Source organism: Macrosteles quadrilineatus, unplaced genomic scaffold (genome assembly GCF_028750875.1).
Source record: "Macrosteles quadrilineatus isolate MER2022 unplaced genomic scaffold, UCM_ALF_1.0 Scaffold_6__1_contigs__length_79288215, whole genome shotgun sequence".
NCBI lineage: Eukaryota > Metazoa > Arthropoda > Insecta > Hemiptera > Cicadellidae > Macrosteles > Macrosteles quadrilineatus.
Window position 1 is genome coordinate 16,812,716 of NW_026542599.1, and position 14,756 is coordinate 16,827,471.

The 14,756-nt window shown below is 33.3% G+C and overlaps 1 protein-coding gene across 1 annotated transcript in view; it reads right to left on the reverse strand.

Moving 5' to 3' along the window:
• Positions 1–1,772: 1,772 nt before the first annotated feature.
• The window catches only part of LOC128996300 (retinal-specific phospholipid-transporting ATPase ABCA4-like), a 47,954-nt gene continuing 34,970 nt past the window's right edge, over positions 1,773–14,756 (reverse strand). Inside the window, exons 22-29 of the mRNA XM_054421535.1 lie at positions 13,578–13,751; positions 12,370–12,639; positions 9,661–9,752; positions 7,818–7,961; positions 7,190–7,337; positions 5,870–6,080; positions 4,808–5,027; positions 1,773–2,742 (exon numbers count right to left, since the gene is read on the reverse strand). Of these exons, the coding sequence (XP_054277510.1) occupies positions 2,566–2,742; positions 4,808–5,027; positions 5,870–6,080; positions 7,190–7,337; positions 7,818–7,961; positions 9,661–9,752; positions 12,370–12,639; positions 13,578–13,751 (1,436 nt within the window). The 3' untranslated portion in view covers positions 1,773–2,565. The remainder of the gene's footprint in view (positions 2,743–4,807; positions 5,028–5,869; positions 6,081–7,189; positions 7,338–7,817; positions 7,962–9,660; positions 9,753–12,369; positions 12,640–13,577; positions 13,752–14,756) is intronic.

The window sequence follows — 14,756 nt, forward strand, 5'->3', positions numbered from 1 at the left end:
TTATATTTCTTGCTAATCAATGTCAGTGTTACTTATTTCATTCTTGTAGATAAAATATAATTCTTATAAAGAAATACAAAAAATCTGTCAAAATTCAGTTTTTGAACAACATTTATAAAGTTAATTAGGGAATAATATGATTTTTTTTATAATTATGCACACACGTTTTTATATCCCTAAAAATTTGTCTGTGTAATAAATGTTTTAAGAGCTAATTTTACATTATTTTTATATTTACTATTTATCTAAATAATTAATACTATGAATTAAAGTAATACAATTTTTTATATCTATACATGAATATAAGAACTAGAAATAATAACAACTACAATACATTACTTAAATTTAGACTTGAACAATGATGTGTCTTCAACAATTGATGAACAAATTTAAAATTTTTTATCAAACATACTTACAGTATAAAGTTATTTTTATTTCCGTATACCCTCTCCTCTTTTTTCCCTGTAATTAAATATAAAATGAAAGAAACATTGGATGAAAAGATTTGTAAAGTGACATGACCAAGGGTTGTCTATATTATCACAAATTTCAAAGAGATAATCTTACAGACAAATGTTAAAAGAAATTCAAAAATATTCACATCTGATGGACCAACAATATTAAAAAGTCTACTGAAAGGCTAATTATTTTTATACGGTTTAAGTTTGTATAACATTTTATTCTTTCATTAAATACACGGCTTTCCCTTAGCAAGTTCCCAGTATTCAAAAGCTTTCATCTTGTACTTAAATTATTAGGAAGTTTATCAAACGTCAGCAAAACAAAACCAGCTAGGTGAGTCGGTGGCTCATTTGGTAGCGTCGCGGACTTCGGGCCCAAGGCAGCGATGTCGTGGGTTCGGATCCTGGTCACTGCCGAAAACATTTTATCAGTACAGTTCACCTTTGTACTGTACCGGCTCACCACTTGTTTTGCTGGATATGTTCCACACACGGGCAGTTAGTCTATGTGGACGGGCAAATGCAAGGTTAAAAGAGGCCGCCAACCTCTTAAAAAAAAGAAAAAAATAAGCTTGATCGGGCATTGGGGACAGAGTGTAATGGGATATCAAAATGTGTCTAATTTTGTTTTTTAAATCTTTACTATTAAAGTATTTGGAAATTACCAATTTTTATGACAGCCATCAAGTAGAGCTAAAAATCCCAACAATTTTGTATATTGACGCATTGTTTTACAACTGAAAGAGACAAATATAAAAAACTGTACATTTATTTAAACTTTTGTGATATTCTTATGGAGAAAAATTTACCGTTTCAGTTTCAACATACTCGTATGACATTTTTGGCCACAAAAAAATTGTTTTCCCATCCCTTCCCCGTAGCAGTGAACCTAGGTCAGTTAAGTCTAATGTTATTTAAATAAGTAATTTATTTGTCTGCTACAACTTATAAATTATAAAGAAGTCATACATTTTTTGTAAGGTTTTATTACTTTACTAACAATACAATAATACTCTCTGTTTCTTTCTGCAAAAAAAACATATTCAATGTGTAAATAATATTTTGATTCATTTATTTAATTGACTACGCAAACTGTGGTGAGTAAACCTAATCGGCAATATTGCAGGAAAATTCGTCAACATATGAATGGAATACAAAGGTAAAGTAGACAAAATAATATTAAAATTATTATTTAATATTGTTTTGTTTTTTGAGAATTTTTGAATAAATAGACTTCCCCTCATTCCAATCTTCCCATAAGTCCCACCTTATGGATAAGACATCTCTCTTTATGTACTATAATGTTTTTTGTAAAGTTTTTTTTTATCAATCTGCTCGTCTAGCACGGTTTGGTGTTTATAATGATACAATATTTTATCAAGCAAAATGTATGAACTTTACAATTACAAGTAACTAAGATAATCTGTGGTTTTATATGTATCAATTTTATTTTTGAATTTACTTCTACTGATGGTACAAATGTTTTTGTTTTATAATTTGTTTTAATGAGTGTTTTAGTACCCTATTCATGTTTTGTTAAAATTGCTAAACATTTGCGCCAATGATCTGATTTAAGTAAATTAACATGCTTCAATAAGTCGGTTTAATTTATTTATACTTTTGTGAGATTAACAGATTATATTTACTGTAGAACCTTGATAACAAGACTCTCACAGGGATCATAAAATAAGACTTTTTATCAAGGTTGACTTCTTATCGAGGTTTGCAATAACATATGATTAGGGGTAAAATAATTTCAAGGGTATTTGAAAATTACCCTTGTTATAAAGGGTGTCTTGTTATCGAGGGTCTTCGTATCGAGGTTCTACTGTATTCTCTTTCCAATTTCATGTACAGGTAGGTACTTTGCAAAACTTAAAATTTATTTGAGTTGAAGGATTTCATTGTGTTTATTTTGTGAATATCAATGGTGTTTTGCAAATTTCGTTTTTGTTTAAACATTTGTTATATGTTATCAGAAAAACATTACTTTTAGTTTTCTTTGGTTATATTTTAGTTTTTTTACCATACAATGGTCTAATCTCAGTGTGTTAGAATGAGAGGAAGTCTACTTTATTATTTTATTTACGAAGGAATACTTAAGCTAAGACGTGGAGGTTGTACTACTTTGCTGAGCAAATGACATAAACACTTGCTCCAAGGTGGTATCACTGACTACGTAGTCTTCTATGATGTCGTGTGTTCTCTTCAGGTACTCCATCTTTGTGAACAGCTCGGAGAGTCTAACTGAAGGGTCTTTGATGTGATAGTGAAGTAGTCCCTGAAATTATCATACTTGGGAATAACGAATAGAAATTCTATCAAATAGCACTATTCATTAGTTTTTTTGGCTAACTTCTATTTTATTCGTTTGTTTTTAAATTAACTAACTAATAACTTCTATCAGTTACTTTTTACGGGACTAACTAATAACTTCTAACTAGTTAGAATTTTCAACTAACTTTCCCAATTATGCGGAAGCATCTCAAATACTGGTTATTTATTTCACTTGATCAGTGAGGGTTGCGTGCGGCCGTGAGAGGTTAGTGTCCTTGTAGACAAACAACGCGGGGAGTGGGGAAAGAGAAAGTCAAAGTCTAGTTGCTTTGGAATGCAGTGGACCTGTGGAAGGGTAGTGACGGCCATTATATCAACACCCCAAGCACTGATGGGTGGGAAGGGGAAATGTTTGTTTGGTGATTTATATATCATCTCAAGTGTCAAAACATTGTCTTTAGTTGATGTTCATTATCACTGACAAGTTTTATGTCATTTGTTTATGTTGTAGTAATGTAAAATGTGACAATGTTTGATTAAAACACAAGTACCAGGGGACCGATCTTGCTCGAGGTGTTTGATTTGTTCAAGAGGTAAAAAATAGAGCTTATAAGCCTACAAATATTTTCAGTCTTACTACGATTAATTAAGTAGTAAAGTCAATTCGTTTTTGTTAGACATCCACTTATCCTCAATTTAGCCTACAAAACTTTTTAATTTGGACGATCAATCTATAAAATATCTACAATAAGTTTCAATCAATATAAAACTCATGATATCACATCTGTCACATCTGTTATCTGACGACCGTTATTGCATTAAGTCACTGGGATTGTGGAACGTTGCAACTATAATTACGGGATGGTGTAATAACCCATCAATTCGTGCGGTGCATCGTCAAAAAATACAAATCTCCTTGGCCTTTCCTTTAGATTTTTAGTTCAATGTCAGTGTATATTGTTTTGCAGTAAAACACTTAATGTTTTTGAACAGTCGTAATTATCCCTTTGGTTAGTAAGACATCATACAATGCAAATGTATTATACAAGCAATTTTCAATAGCATTAAAATTGGAGGAAATCGTAGGAGCCATTTTTTAAATCATATCTTGCGCAATCTTTACTCATATTATAGTATATATTAGTAACCAAGATGTGACATAAAAAATACTTTAAAACAACTGCCCAACGAACAATTAATTTCTACTAAAACTAACTTTATTTTCTATCAGTTAGTTTTTCAACTAACTAATAACTTCTATCAGTTACTTTTTAAACTAACTAACTTATAACTTCTATCAGTTACTTTTTACGGGACTAACTTATAACTTATAACTAGTTAGAACTTTTTACTAACTTTCCCAACAATGGAAATTATAATGACAATACAGTAGTTAATGTTATTTAAGGGTGCGCAAGAAATGTTATTAGTTTATTATGTTTTTGTTCTGTTTAATTAGTCAAGCTTTCATAAATAACTAGTTTTGATACTTTGCAAACAGTTAATTATTTTCAAGGAAAAGACAATGTTGTCACAGGCAGGAACATCAAGTATAATAAGTAGCAGCTGTAGCAACAATAGCACCAGTGTAAAAAAAAAAAAAAACAGAAGAAAAAACAATTAGATAAATTGATTACAAAACACAACCAAAAATCATACGGTGTGGAATAATATGTGATATGAATAATGTATTAGTTGGACCTATTATTAAAAAAAAAATACTAATTTAAGATCTCAGTTTAAATATCATTGAAACTGAAAGATCAGTTGCCAACCAGCTATCACACTCCTCTGTATGAGAGGTATGGTATTGTGTAACCTGGTGAATGTGTTAAAACAAAAGAACAATTATTTTCCCATTAAGGTTATGTCCTAGGCAAATCTTGATAGTTACTGTAAGGTCAATTTTTTTGTCCTCTGCAGTATTGGAAGTATTTTTACCTATAAGGAAAAACATCTAAGCAATCAATCAAATTAACTTTCAAGCCCTTGAACAATTGTAAACCCACCACAAATTATCACAAGTAAACTCCGTTTATCGAGAACAGGTGTAGCTTTTCTAAACTTACCCAATGTTCATCTTTGACTGAACACTCTCTGAATCGATTTGCCATGTCTAATTTCAGTCGAGTGACAGCGTTCTCTATACGGGACGAGGAGAAGAGTTTTATCTTTATTGTGTGTCCTTGGCCAAACTTCTGCTTGAGGTATTGTGTGCTGCCGATACACTTCATCTGACCGGCCACCATGATGGTCAATCGGGAACATAGAGCCTCACATTCTTCCATGCTAAAAACATCATAGACATTTAAAATATAAAAATGGATACACAACTAAAACAAAAGTAACGACACATTCACCACAGATTAAAATCGTACACCTTTGACCCTTTGAGCTTTAAGAATTATTTTGTATTTTAATTATGTCTATTTTTACCACAAATTTTCCCATCTTAAGAACATCGAAATCTAAATATTTTAAATCAAGTTTGCAGTTTAGATACACAGTAAGGATAAGCAAACGCCTGATAAAAAGTACAACTCAAAAATATCCAGGCCTACCCCATTTAGGCAACTACCATCCAAGCAATTTACTGTTTATTTTAGGTGGCCTTCTCCAAACCGAGCTCTACCACAGACTGATGGGCTTCTTATGAATTGCTCATGTTTGTGGGAAATGTACGAACAACTTCATCACCAGTGCTAGTGGAACACCACTTCCTGCTGATATTATACACGTTTTAGTTACTGAATAAGTATTCTATTTTCATTTTTGTTGTTTTTTTGTCTCATGATTACAATGTAGATTAATACTAGAGGTCCGTCCTCTGAAGAGGTTGTCTTTGTTTCGTATTTATTGACTTTTTGACAACCTCTTCGGGGTAATTCTATGTCCATTCTTCGTCTGAAGATGACCCTTTTGATGAGTTGAAACCGTTCACCTTTCTTCTGTGACATGATCACATCGACGGGTTATAAGGTATTTTAACCTCTTGTATTAATTTATTCTGTTTTGGTATTGAAGATAAATTTCATAACAACAAATTTCAGTCCTGCCTAGAAGATTTGTATATAATAGCAGTCAAAGTGTATTTAAAATAAAGAAAATTGTGTGTATTGCTGTCAGCCAACCTGTGGGATGTGAGCACGATAGCCTGTCCCGTCTTCTGACACTCTGCCACAATGTCCCACAACCTCCTGCGGGAAACCGGGTCTACTCCGGAGGTGGGTTCATCCAGGAAAACGACGGGAGGTGACCCGATGAACGCAATGGCGGTGCTTAACTTGCGCTTGTTGCCCCCACTGAAGGTGCCGCAGGGTCTGTCCGCGTAATCCTTCAGACCTGGCAAAAGAAGAGTAGAGGGATCGTTGGTTAACATGTTAATTGATAGATATAGTGATCATGTACAGGGTTTCCAAAGAGTTTGACAATGACTTGTTATTTGCTGATAATGCAACAAAGCTTAGCACATGTTGGCATCATATATTTACAAATCTACTTATTGATGAAAACATCGTTTGTTTCCATTATACTGGGAACGGACCACAAGGAAATCTGAAATAAAATAGGTCTAGAAGTAGGTACGTGAAATTTAACGATTTTTAGTTGTAAAATGGGGTAGAATAAGGCAGAAGCTAGTCAGGTTTGTCCATTTTATTTTAAAATTGTAAAATTTCAGTTATTTCTTATTTGATCTTTTAGAACTTGGTATCATTTGATAGATAATTTAAAATGCTAAATAAAAGTGTTCTTGGCATTTTTTTATAAAACCAGCCATTTTCGAGTAATTTGAGTTAACAAAATTTTAAATGGCCCCCATTTTGAAATTTTAAGTTGAATCAAGATGAAATTTGTTTCTAACACGTCACACGTGTCTCTTCTACCTTAACATACATACCAAAAGTTTCATAAAGATCGGTTGGAAAAATAAAAAAATGAAAAATTTTATGTAAAAAATACAAAATGGCGGATATTTGGTTTACGAAGTGATTTTGGAAAAAATTGTATTCCTGATTTTCTATTTATTTTGACCCAAGGAATCACTACCAAAATATGTTCCCACCTTTTTTGAGCACCCTGTATATATATACATAAATACAAATTTAAATGGTGTTTTTGGCCTCAGGGGACATCAAAATGAACGAGTAAATCGGTCTAGGTCTTACAGTGCCACCTACGGTAATAGCTACTTCCCTATAGGGAAATTCGCTAAAATCCCCATTTTTCTAATCGCTTTTCTTCACTTGTAAAATCAACAGGCAAAAAAGAATTTTCCTATTTCTATAAACAAACAAAAAATTGCAAAAAAACTACATATATATACACTACATATACTTGCATATACATATACTACGTATACTATAAACTGCATTTACTTTGAGATTGCATAATACTCATCTCTTAAACAACACAGTTAGTTTAGAAATAAATTTACAATTTAATCAACATACCCATCATCTGAATCCATTTGGAAACTTCGTAGTTTTGTTGAGAAGAAGGGATCCCCCTGAGTCTTGCGTAAACAATCAGCATTTCTCTGCCCGTTAACATTGGGTTGATAGCATCAAATTGCGGGCAGTAGCCGATCAGAGACAGAAACTAAAAGACAATTTTGAAAAATGTTCATATATTAATAAAACATATTTATGATAACCCAAACTAACATAACCGCTGCAGCAATATGGGTGGCCTCCGGATAATACCAAAGTACCAAATGAAGCAACTGCATAGGCTAGGACCCAACTGTTTGTCAGGCTTAAAATGTTCACAGATAAAATATTTACGTAAAATATATTGATATTGTAATATTTTGAGTGTATTTTATTTAATTACATGTTAATCAAAATATTTATACTACCTATGAACTGATACTAGGAAAGTATGCATCTACACAATAAATATGTCTATAAAAACTGCATAATCCATACCTGAATGTTCCTTCTAATCTTTGGTGATTAATGTCAAGGTCAAGTTTCTTTCACAATAGTGTCATAAGCCAACAAATTACTTTTTGAAAATTGAAGACAACTGACAAGATTAAGAGTACCAAATTTGCAATGAATAAAGTTTTTTGTTAACCTTAGATTTTTGCCTGCTCAAGCGAAACTGATGGACGTTTGCGTCTCCTTTGCTGGGAACCTCTTCACCCGTCAACATCTTGAATGTGGTGGTTTTTCCAGCTCCGTTTACTCCCAACAACCCAAAACAATCCCCTAGTCCTACCTGAAAAAATTGAGTGAAAATATGTAAATATATCTGAGTAAAATAGACATTCCATCACCATGTTACATTTGTAGCCTTAATTGTAGCCAAAATCCTCGTAGCTGATAGATAGCGCTGATCTATATTACAAAACTCTGCCGAATACACAAACTCTTTTACCAAGTCAAACTTAGGGAATGACTTATGATGAGTTGTTATGACCCATTAACCTGGTCAGCAACAAAAAATAAGGTATAAAATAGAACTTTTGGACACTAGCGCATTCTGTGACTGGTTTTCGCAACAACGTTTTTATAAAAAATTGGTGACAGCTGGTTCATATAGAAGGGATGTATACTTCAGTATTAAATAGTCAATGGTAAAATTTAATCAGATATTTTAGCCTCGGAACACCTAAATCATCATCTTTAGACACTAATGACAGACAAGTAAAAGAATCAATGAAATGGTTGTGTCATTGACTTAAATTTGTCCCGGACAAGCTCTTGGCTATTGTGCACTAAAAGTAACGATATAAGCAGACACTTTTCCCAGGAATAGTTTGATTTCCATTTCATCAATGTGTTTTTTTTGTGATTTTTTTGAGATTATTGTTTTTTTTTTAGATTGAAAAGTGTTTGTAGTACCTATCTAAACTTTTACTTGTTTTTATTTATTTTGACTACAATACTTTTTAGTTTTTTTATTGATGGAACTAGATATTCCATCTCCGTGGTGAAATTATTCCAGTGTTTTAATCAAAATTGACTTAACCAACCACAGATTGTTAATGATTTCTGTCACACGCAAACTTTTTGACCAAAAAACTGAAAGGGAAAGGAGGATTTTCTTTTATTAGCGAATTTCCCATATAGGGAATAAGCTATTACCGTAGTACTCATGGTAAGACCTGGACGCGGGACCGATTTTTTTTTCATTTTGAGGTCCCTAGACGCCAAAAACACCATCCGTTCAAATTCATATATATATATATTTATATATATATATATATATGTGTCCGTTAGCACGATAACTCGAGCAAAAATGATCCGATTTTGATGAAATTTGGTACAAACGTGTAAACCTACGTTTATTCAAACGAGTTTGCGATCCAGCATGATCGGACCATGGGAACGGGGGTTTACGGGGGGTTTTATGGGGTAAAAATAGGTTTTTCCCATTTTTGACCCAAAAAACATAAAATTTAGCAATTTCTTTCCAAACCATTTTGTAGAGCTTAAAAAAACAAATAATTTAGTATATTGAAGCGTTATTATGCGCCTAATGGTTACGGAGAAAATTCCAAAAAATTGTAAATTTAAAATTCCCATGTTATTCTTATGGAGAATAAGTAAATTGTTGTAGTTTGCTTGTTTATGAACATATTTTGATCAAATTTGGAAAATGTTTTTATTTCTTACTAACTATTAACGTTTTACAAAAAAAAAACAGTTTTACCCTCCCTGATGAAGCAAACCTAAGCACTAGTTAAACTAATTCTATTAGAGAATAAATGTTATATTTTTAAGTAGACATTTCAGTGTAAATCCAATCAGTCAAATGGAAATTCGCTTAGTCTGCAGGTTTGCTGCGGCGGGGGTATTTATATAATGCACCTTATTGTAGCTTATTCCCTACATGGGAAATTGGCTGAAAGTGGAATAAATGGTTTGAACAGATGAAAAGTAAGGCATGAGTAGAGTTAATTTGTTTCTGCTACCTGGAAAGATACTCCATGAACTGCAGTTGATTTTCGGTTGTACTTCTTTCCTAAGCCACTCACACATAAAACTGAAGTATTCTGGGTGTAGCCTGAAACAAATACATTATAATAGGATGACAAAGTTTAAAATGTATTTTCAATGGACTTCATACGGATACATAATATTTATCAATTCGAACAAATAGTGTTTTTGGCCTCTGGGGACATCGCAAAAAAAAAGTGAATTGTTCCTGGACCCAGGTCTTACTATGAGACCAACGGTAATATCTTATTCGCTATAAGAAATTTCTGATAGATATACAATCAACATATTTTAAATACCAAAAATTAGTAGTTTTATCAATCTATTATATGCACATCTTAAAGAAACATTTATGTTATCCTTATTCTTATGATGTTTTTTTTCTGTGCAATGTTTATTTTCATAGTTTTGAAACAAGTTTTGGACCCTAAATGTGTAATTTGTGCATGGGTCCCCTCTTTTGAATATGCAAGTATTTGAGAGTATGTTGTATGTTTATTTATGATATTCTACTCTAGGCTCTTGCGGGATTGTCTTGCTTCTGTGTCTGCGAATTGGGTAGTAGGAATGATCTTACGCTTTGCTGGGTGCCCAGGGCCAGATTTCCCAATAGGCCCGGTAGGCCCGGGCCTATGGGCGCAAGGTCCCAGAGGGCGCACGGCCGAGAGTACATTTTTTTATACCTTGGCTACCTATCTAAAAACAAAAATAAATATTCATAGTTGATAAAAAAAAAAACTCCAAAGCATTGTGATTCTGAAGTTCATGAGAAGAAATAATTGTTAGGAAATTTAAACTATTTTTCAGAATTACGCATCAATTTCGTAACAAAATTGGTAACGAACATTGGTTATACGGGAGTAGGCTGTAGGAGCACCCAAGGGGTTTACGCATCGTTTTGCCACTGCACTGCCACTATGCTGGCTCGGGCTGGGTACTACTCAGAATGATTAGGGGCGCATGCGTGATAGACATTGTTACCACCATCAACTCACAAAAGAAAAGTTATTAACTAATCTTTTGATTAGTTTACAACAATCTGTAGGATCAAGTTAAAATATATAATAAGTTATGTTGAATGTTAAGAGAACGATGAATTTACCTTTAAAATTAACGAAAAAATATTAATCTCAGTGTGCATTAGATTTTAGAAAAATTCAATACCCTCCAAAGCACCATTAATGCTGTCATTTTCTCCTCAGACCTAAGGTTGGCCGGGATATTGCTCTGTTTTGATTTGGAAATATAACCTAGATGCAGTACGACCATAGATTAAATATAACTCAAGTCGACTTCTTATGACATTTTTACCGGTACAGTAATTCAAAATTGTTTCATGTCTAGTTCATGTTGGTGACACTTGACACTGGACAGTTTTGACGTAATTTTGTTTCTATTATTTTAGGGTTAGTTGTATGATGTGTGTTTCAATTTCTTGTAATGTAAACAGGAGACGACCTCCTATTGTTGATGATTAGATCGTTTTATTTAGGATAAAATAGGTTTAAACATAGATAAAAAATACTCCTTAAATAACAAGAATTGTTTTCAGCTAATCCAAAATGATGACAAATCTACTAAACGAGTTTAATCTATGGTATCACGTACTGTATGGAGTTCATTTTTTTTGGGCTTGGATGGAATTGGAATCAATGGTCATGTTTTTTTTTTGCAGGAATGCTCGGTGGGTTGAGTTGTTTTGTTTCAGTCCCACGGCCACAAACGCATTTATTAAAGGCATAAAATTGCTAAAAGTGTTTAAGACGGCATTTTGTTAAGGCTAAACAAGTCAACTCTTCAAAAAAACTTGCTATGATTCTAACGAGGAGTGGTATTCAAGCAAATAACTTAGGCCTATGGGCATGATATAGTTTTTAATAAAGGTTTGAAGGAAAGTAACTGTGACCAGACTAGGGGGCGGAAAATTATTTGGTCCTAGGGGCGCAAAAATTCTAAATCCGGCCCTGTGGGTGCCTGGACACTCAGGCATTGAAGGAAATGAAGCCGCAGACAGATTGGGAAATTCTGCCTCAGCAGCAACAATGATTGGTCCACAACCCTTCTGTGGTATAACACGAAAAAGCGCCTGCACCTCTATTGTGTCATGGGCCAATGAAAAGCACCGTAGACGGGTTGAAACCCTTAGGGTTAACAAGCTTACTCTGTTTAATCCTTCTAAATGGGTTTCCTGCGCCTTTTTGAGGCTAGACAGGCGAAGTATTAAACTAACAGTGGAACTAATAACTGGCCATGGGCAATTCAAGAAACATTTACAACAGTTGGGCTTGTTTGATGGTGAACCAATCTGTAGGCACTGCAGTAGGTCAGAGGAGACAGCAGATCACCTGCTCTGCTCTTTCTTTGTGAAAAACTCTCTGATGCTAGAAGCATAAGTCTTGGCAATTTGGAGGTAGATACCTTCCCGAGGAGGAATTAATTGGAAGACTAGGACTACAGGCTTTCATCGGACACCTGAATCTCTAGGGCCTATCAATAAAACAACTGTCTGGGGTGTGCGATAATTCAACTTTTCAGATGAAGTGCTTTATGGTCTCATGCTTAGATAAGATGATATTCTATTTGTTCTTTGGCGTAAACAAGAAATATTCATAATCGAGTTTAACTGCAGAATAGACTGTCTAACCAATAATTTCATTGATTAAATAATTTTAAAAGTTACTAACCTCTGACGCTCATTGATGATAGTACTCTCTCCTTTTCAATCCGAACGTCACTGTCTTCTTCTAACATTTCATAATCCATTTTAATCCAAAGTTTAGAGATGAAAAACCACAGTTTCTTCATGACGCCATATTCAATAATCATTACTACAAGGAAGTACAGTACAGCATCAACAGCCAAAAAAATTATAGAATCCAACACTCCCAAATTGAAAATAAAAGGGCCGTTTCCTCTCTCTTTCCCAGCTTGGTAATATTGAAGAGGGTCAACACCTAGAAAAAAATATAATTGTAAATAAACGGTATAAGCAAACTGACACATACTTTCTTCCATAAGCTTGCCAACAACCTTTATCATGGATAAGCGGTGGGAGTGACTATGATATTTTGAAAAATCACGAAAGTTGCAATAACCTTTGAACTCTAATTGTTACAGAAATGGGGGGTTGCACTATTTAGTTTAGAATTATAAGGACCATAACACATTAATTTTAGTCAAAACCGATATTTTTCTCAAATCTGTTTTTTTTTTTTTAATTTATAGGAAAATAACATAAGTTGCAATAACTTTGGAACTGTAATTTTTACATAAATGTGAGTTGTACAATTTTTTTCAGAATTTAAACAACTATAACATACTAAATTTTTTTCAAAATTGTTTAGACCATTTTTGAGAAAAGAAAATCCAATTTTTCCGTTATTTTAAGGGTGTTAATGGGAATATCACCATTAAAAATCAAAATTAAGAAAAAATTAAAAGATTCCTGGAGATACTATAGATCCGTACCTACATACCAAATTTCATCAAAATCGGAAAACAGGTGTGGTCTGTGGCTCTGTACACATCCACACGCACAGACATCACTTCGAAAACTACTTTTTTTGGGTTCAGGGATATATTCCAAAGTGGATATATCCACTCAACACTCAAACTCAAAAGTGTTGACAAAAACAATACTTTCTCCAGTTTCTCCACATACTATGTATAGGGAGGGAGAGTAAAAATGACAATGAAAAATTAAAATGAAACAAATGAAAGCTTAACAGTTTTTTTTTTTTTTATATACACATACATTTTTGATGCTGGATTTTCAACAATGACCTGTGCTTCACGACAAGGACAGAAAAGAGAGTTATTTTACTTATCTAGGGAAATATTTAAGGAAAGTAAATAAAATTAGCCTACATAAAATTAAAAATTAAATACTTACTGTTGCACGTAGAACCACATTGATTGCAGGTTCCGTCTATGTACATTGCAGACAGTAAATTTGAAAGTGCAAAAGTCATAGCAAATGCAGGGTTAAAGCTCAAAATATATCTGTAGATTTCAAAATCAGAATTAATCAATCCATAGATAATCAGGAACACAGCAGCAAATACTCCTGCAAAATAAGTATTTTGTTAAATTTGTCTGTGGTCAATTACATATACAAAACTACTTGGATCAACTCAAGAAGAAATTAATCTACCTTCTGTTTATTAACTGAGAGCGTAAAAACTAAAAAGCGAACCAATTAATCTTAACAAATACAAATAAATGGTATCAACAATCTGACTCATACTTTCTCCTATAAGCCTATCAATAACCTTTATCAAGGGATGCATTTGGAGTAACTATGATATTTTATAGGGAAAAATCACCAAAGTTGCAAAAACTTTTGAACAGTAATTGTTACAGCAATGGGGGGTTGCACTATTTTGTTTAGAATAAGGAACATAACGCATTATTTGTAATCAAAATTACATGTATACAGGGTTAGTAAAAAGTGTGGAGACCCTTTGTTATTTTTTTAACAGCCCATACTAGAAAAACTAAAATTGGCACACCATTATGGCATGTTATGAAGTACTTTTTGGGCATAACCGCCACTTGGTGTACACCCCCAAAGTTGGGGATTTTGGGGGAAACTCAAAAATTTCAAACACAAAGACCCATCGAGTGACCCTTCATTTTGAAGGTCCTGATAAAAGAAAACCAACAACGCAAACTAGAGGTCTCTATCTCAATCCAGTAAAAAATGGCAGCCAATTGAAATTCTCAGAAGTTAAAATTAACTTACAGCTTTCCAAGTCTGGAGACCCCTTGTAAATTTTTTAAAGGCTCACACTAGGAAAACTAAACTCTACACACCTTTTTGGCATGTTATGAGTACTTGAAGTACATAAAGGCGTGCCGAGTTTAGTTTTTCTAAAATGGGCCGTTAAAAAAATAACAGGGGGTCTCCCCACTTTTTACTAACCCTGTATATGTAACGTTTTCCGCAATAAAAATTTCTGATTAGGTAGTTCAAACTATCCATTTTAAACCAGCTACGTCATAGCCCAAAAAATTGTGCTTTTAAGCAACATATTTTTTACTTACTTACTTACTCTTACTCCCAGGGCCA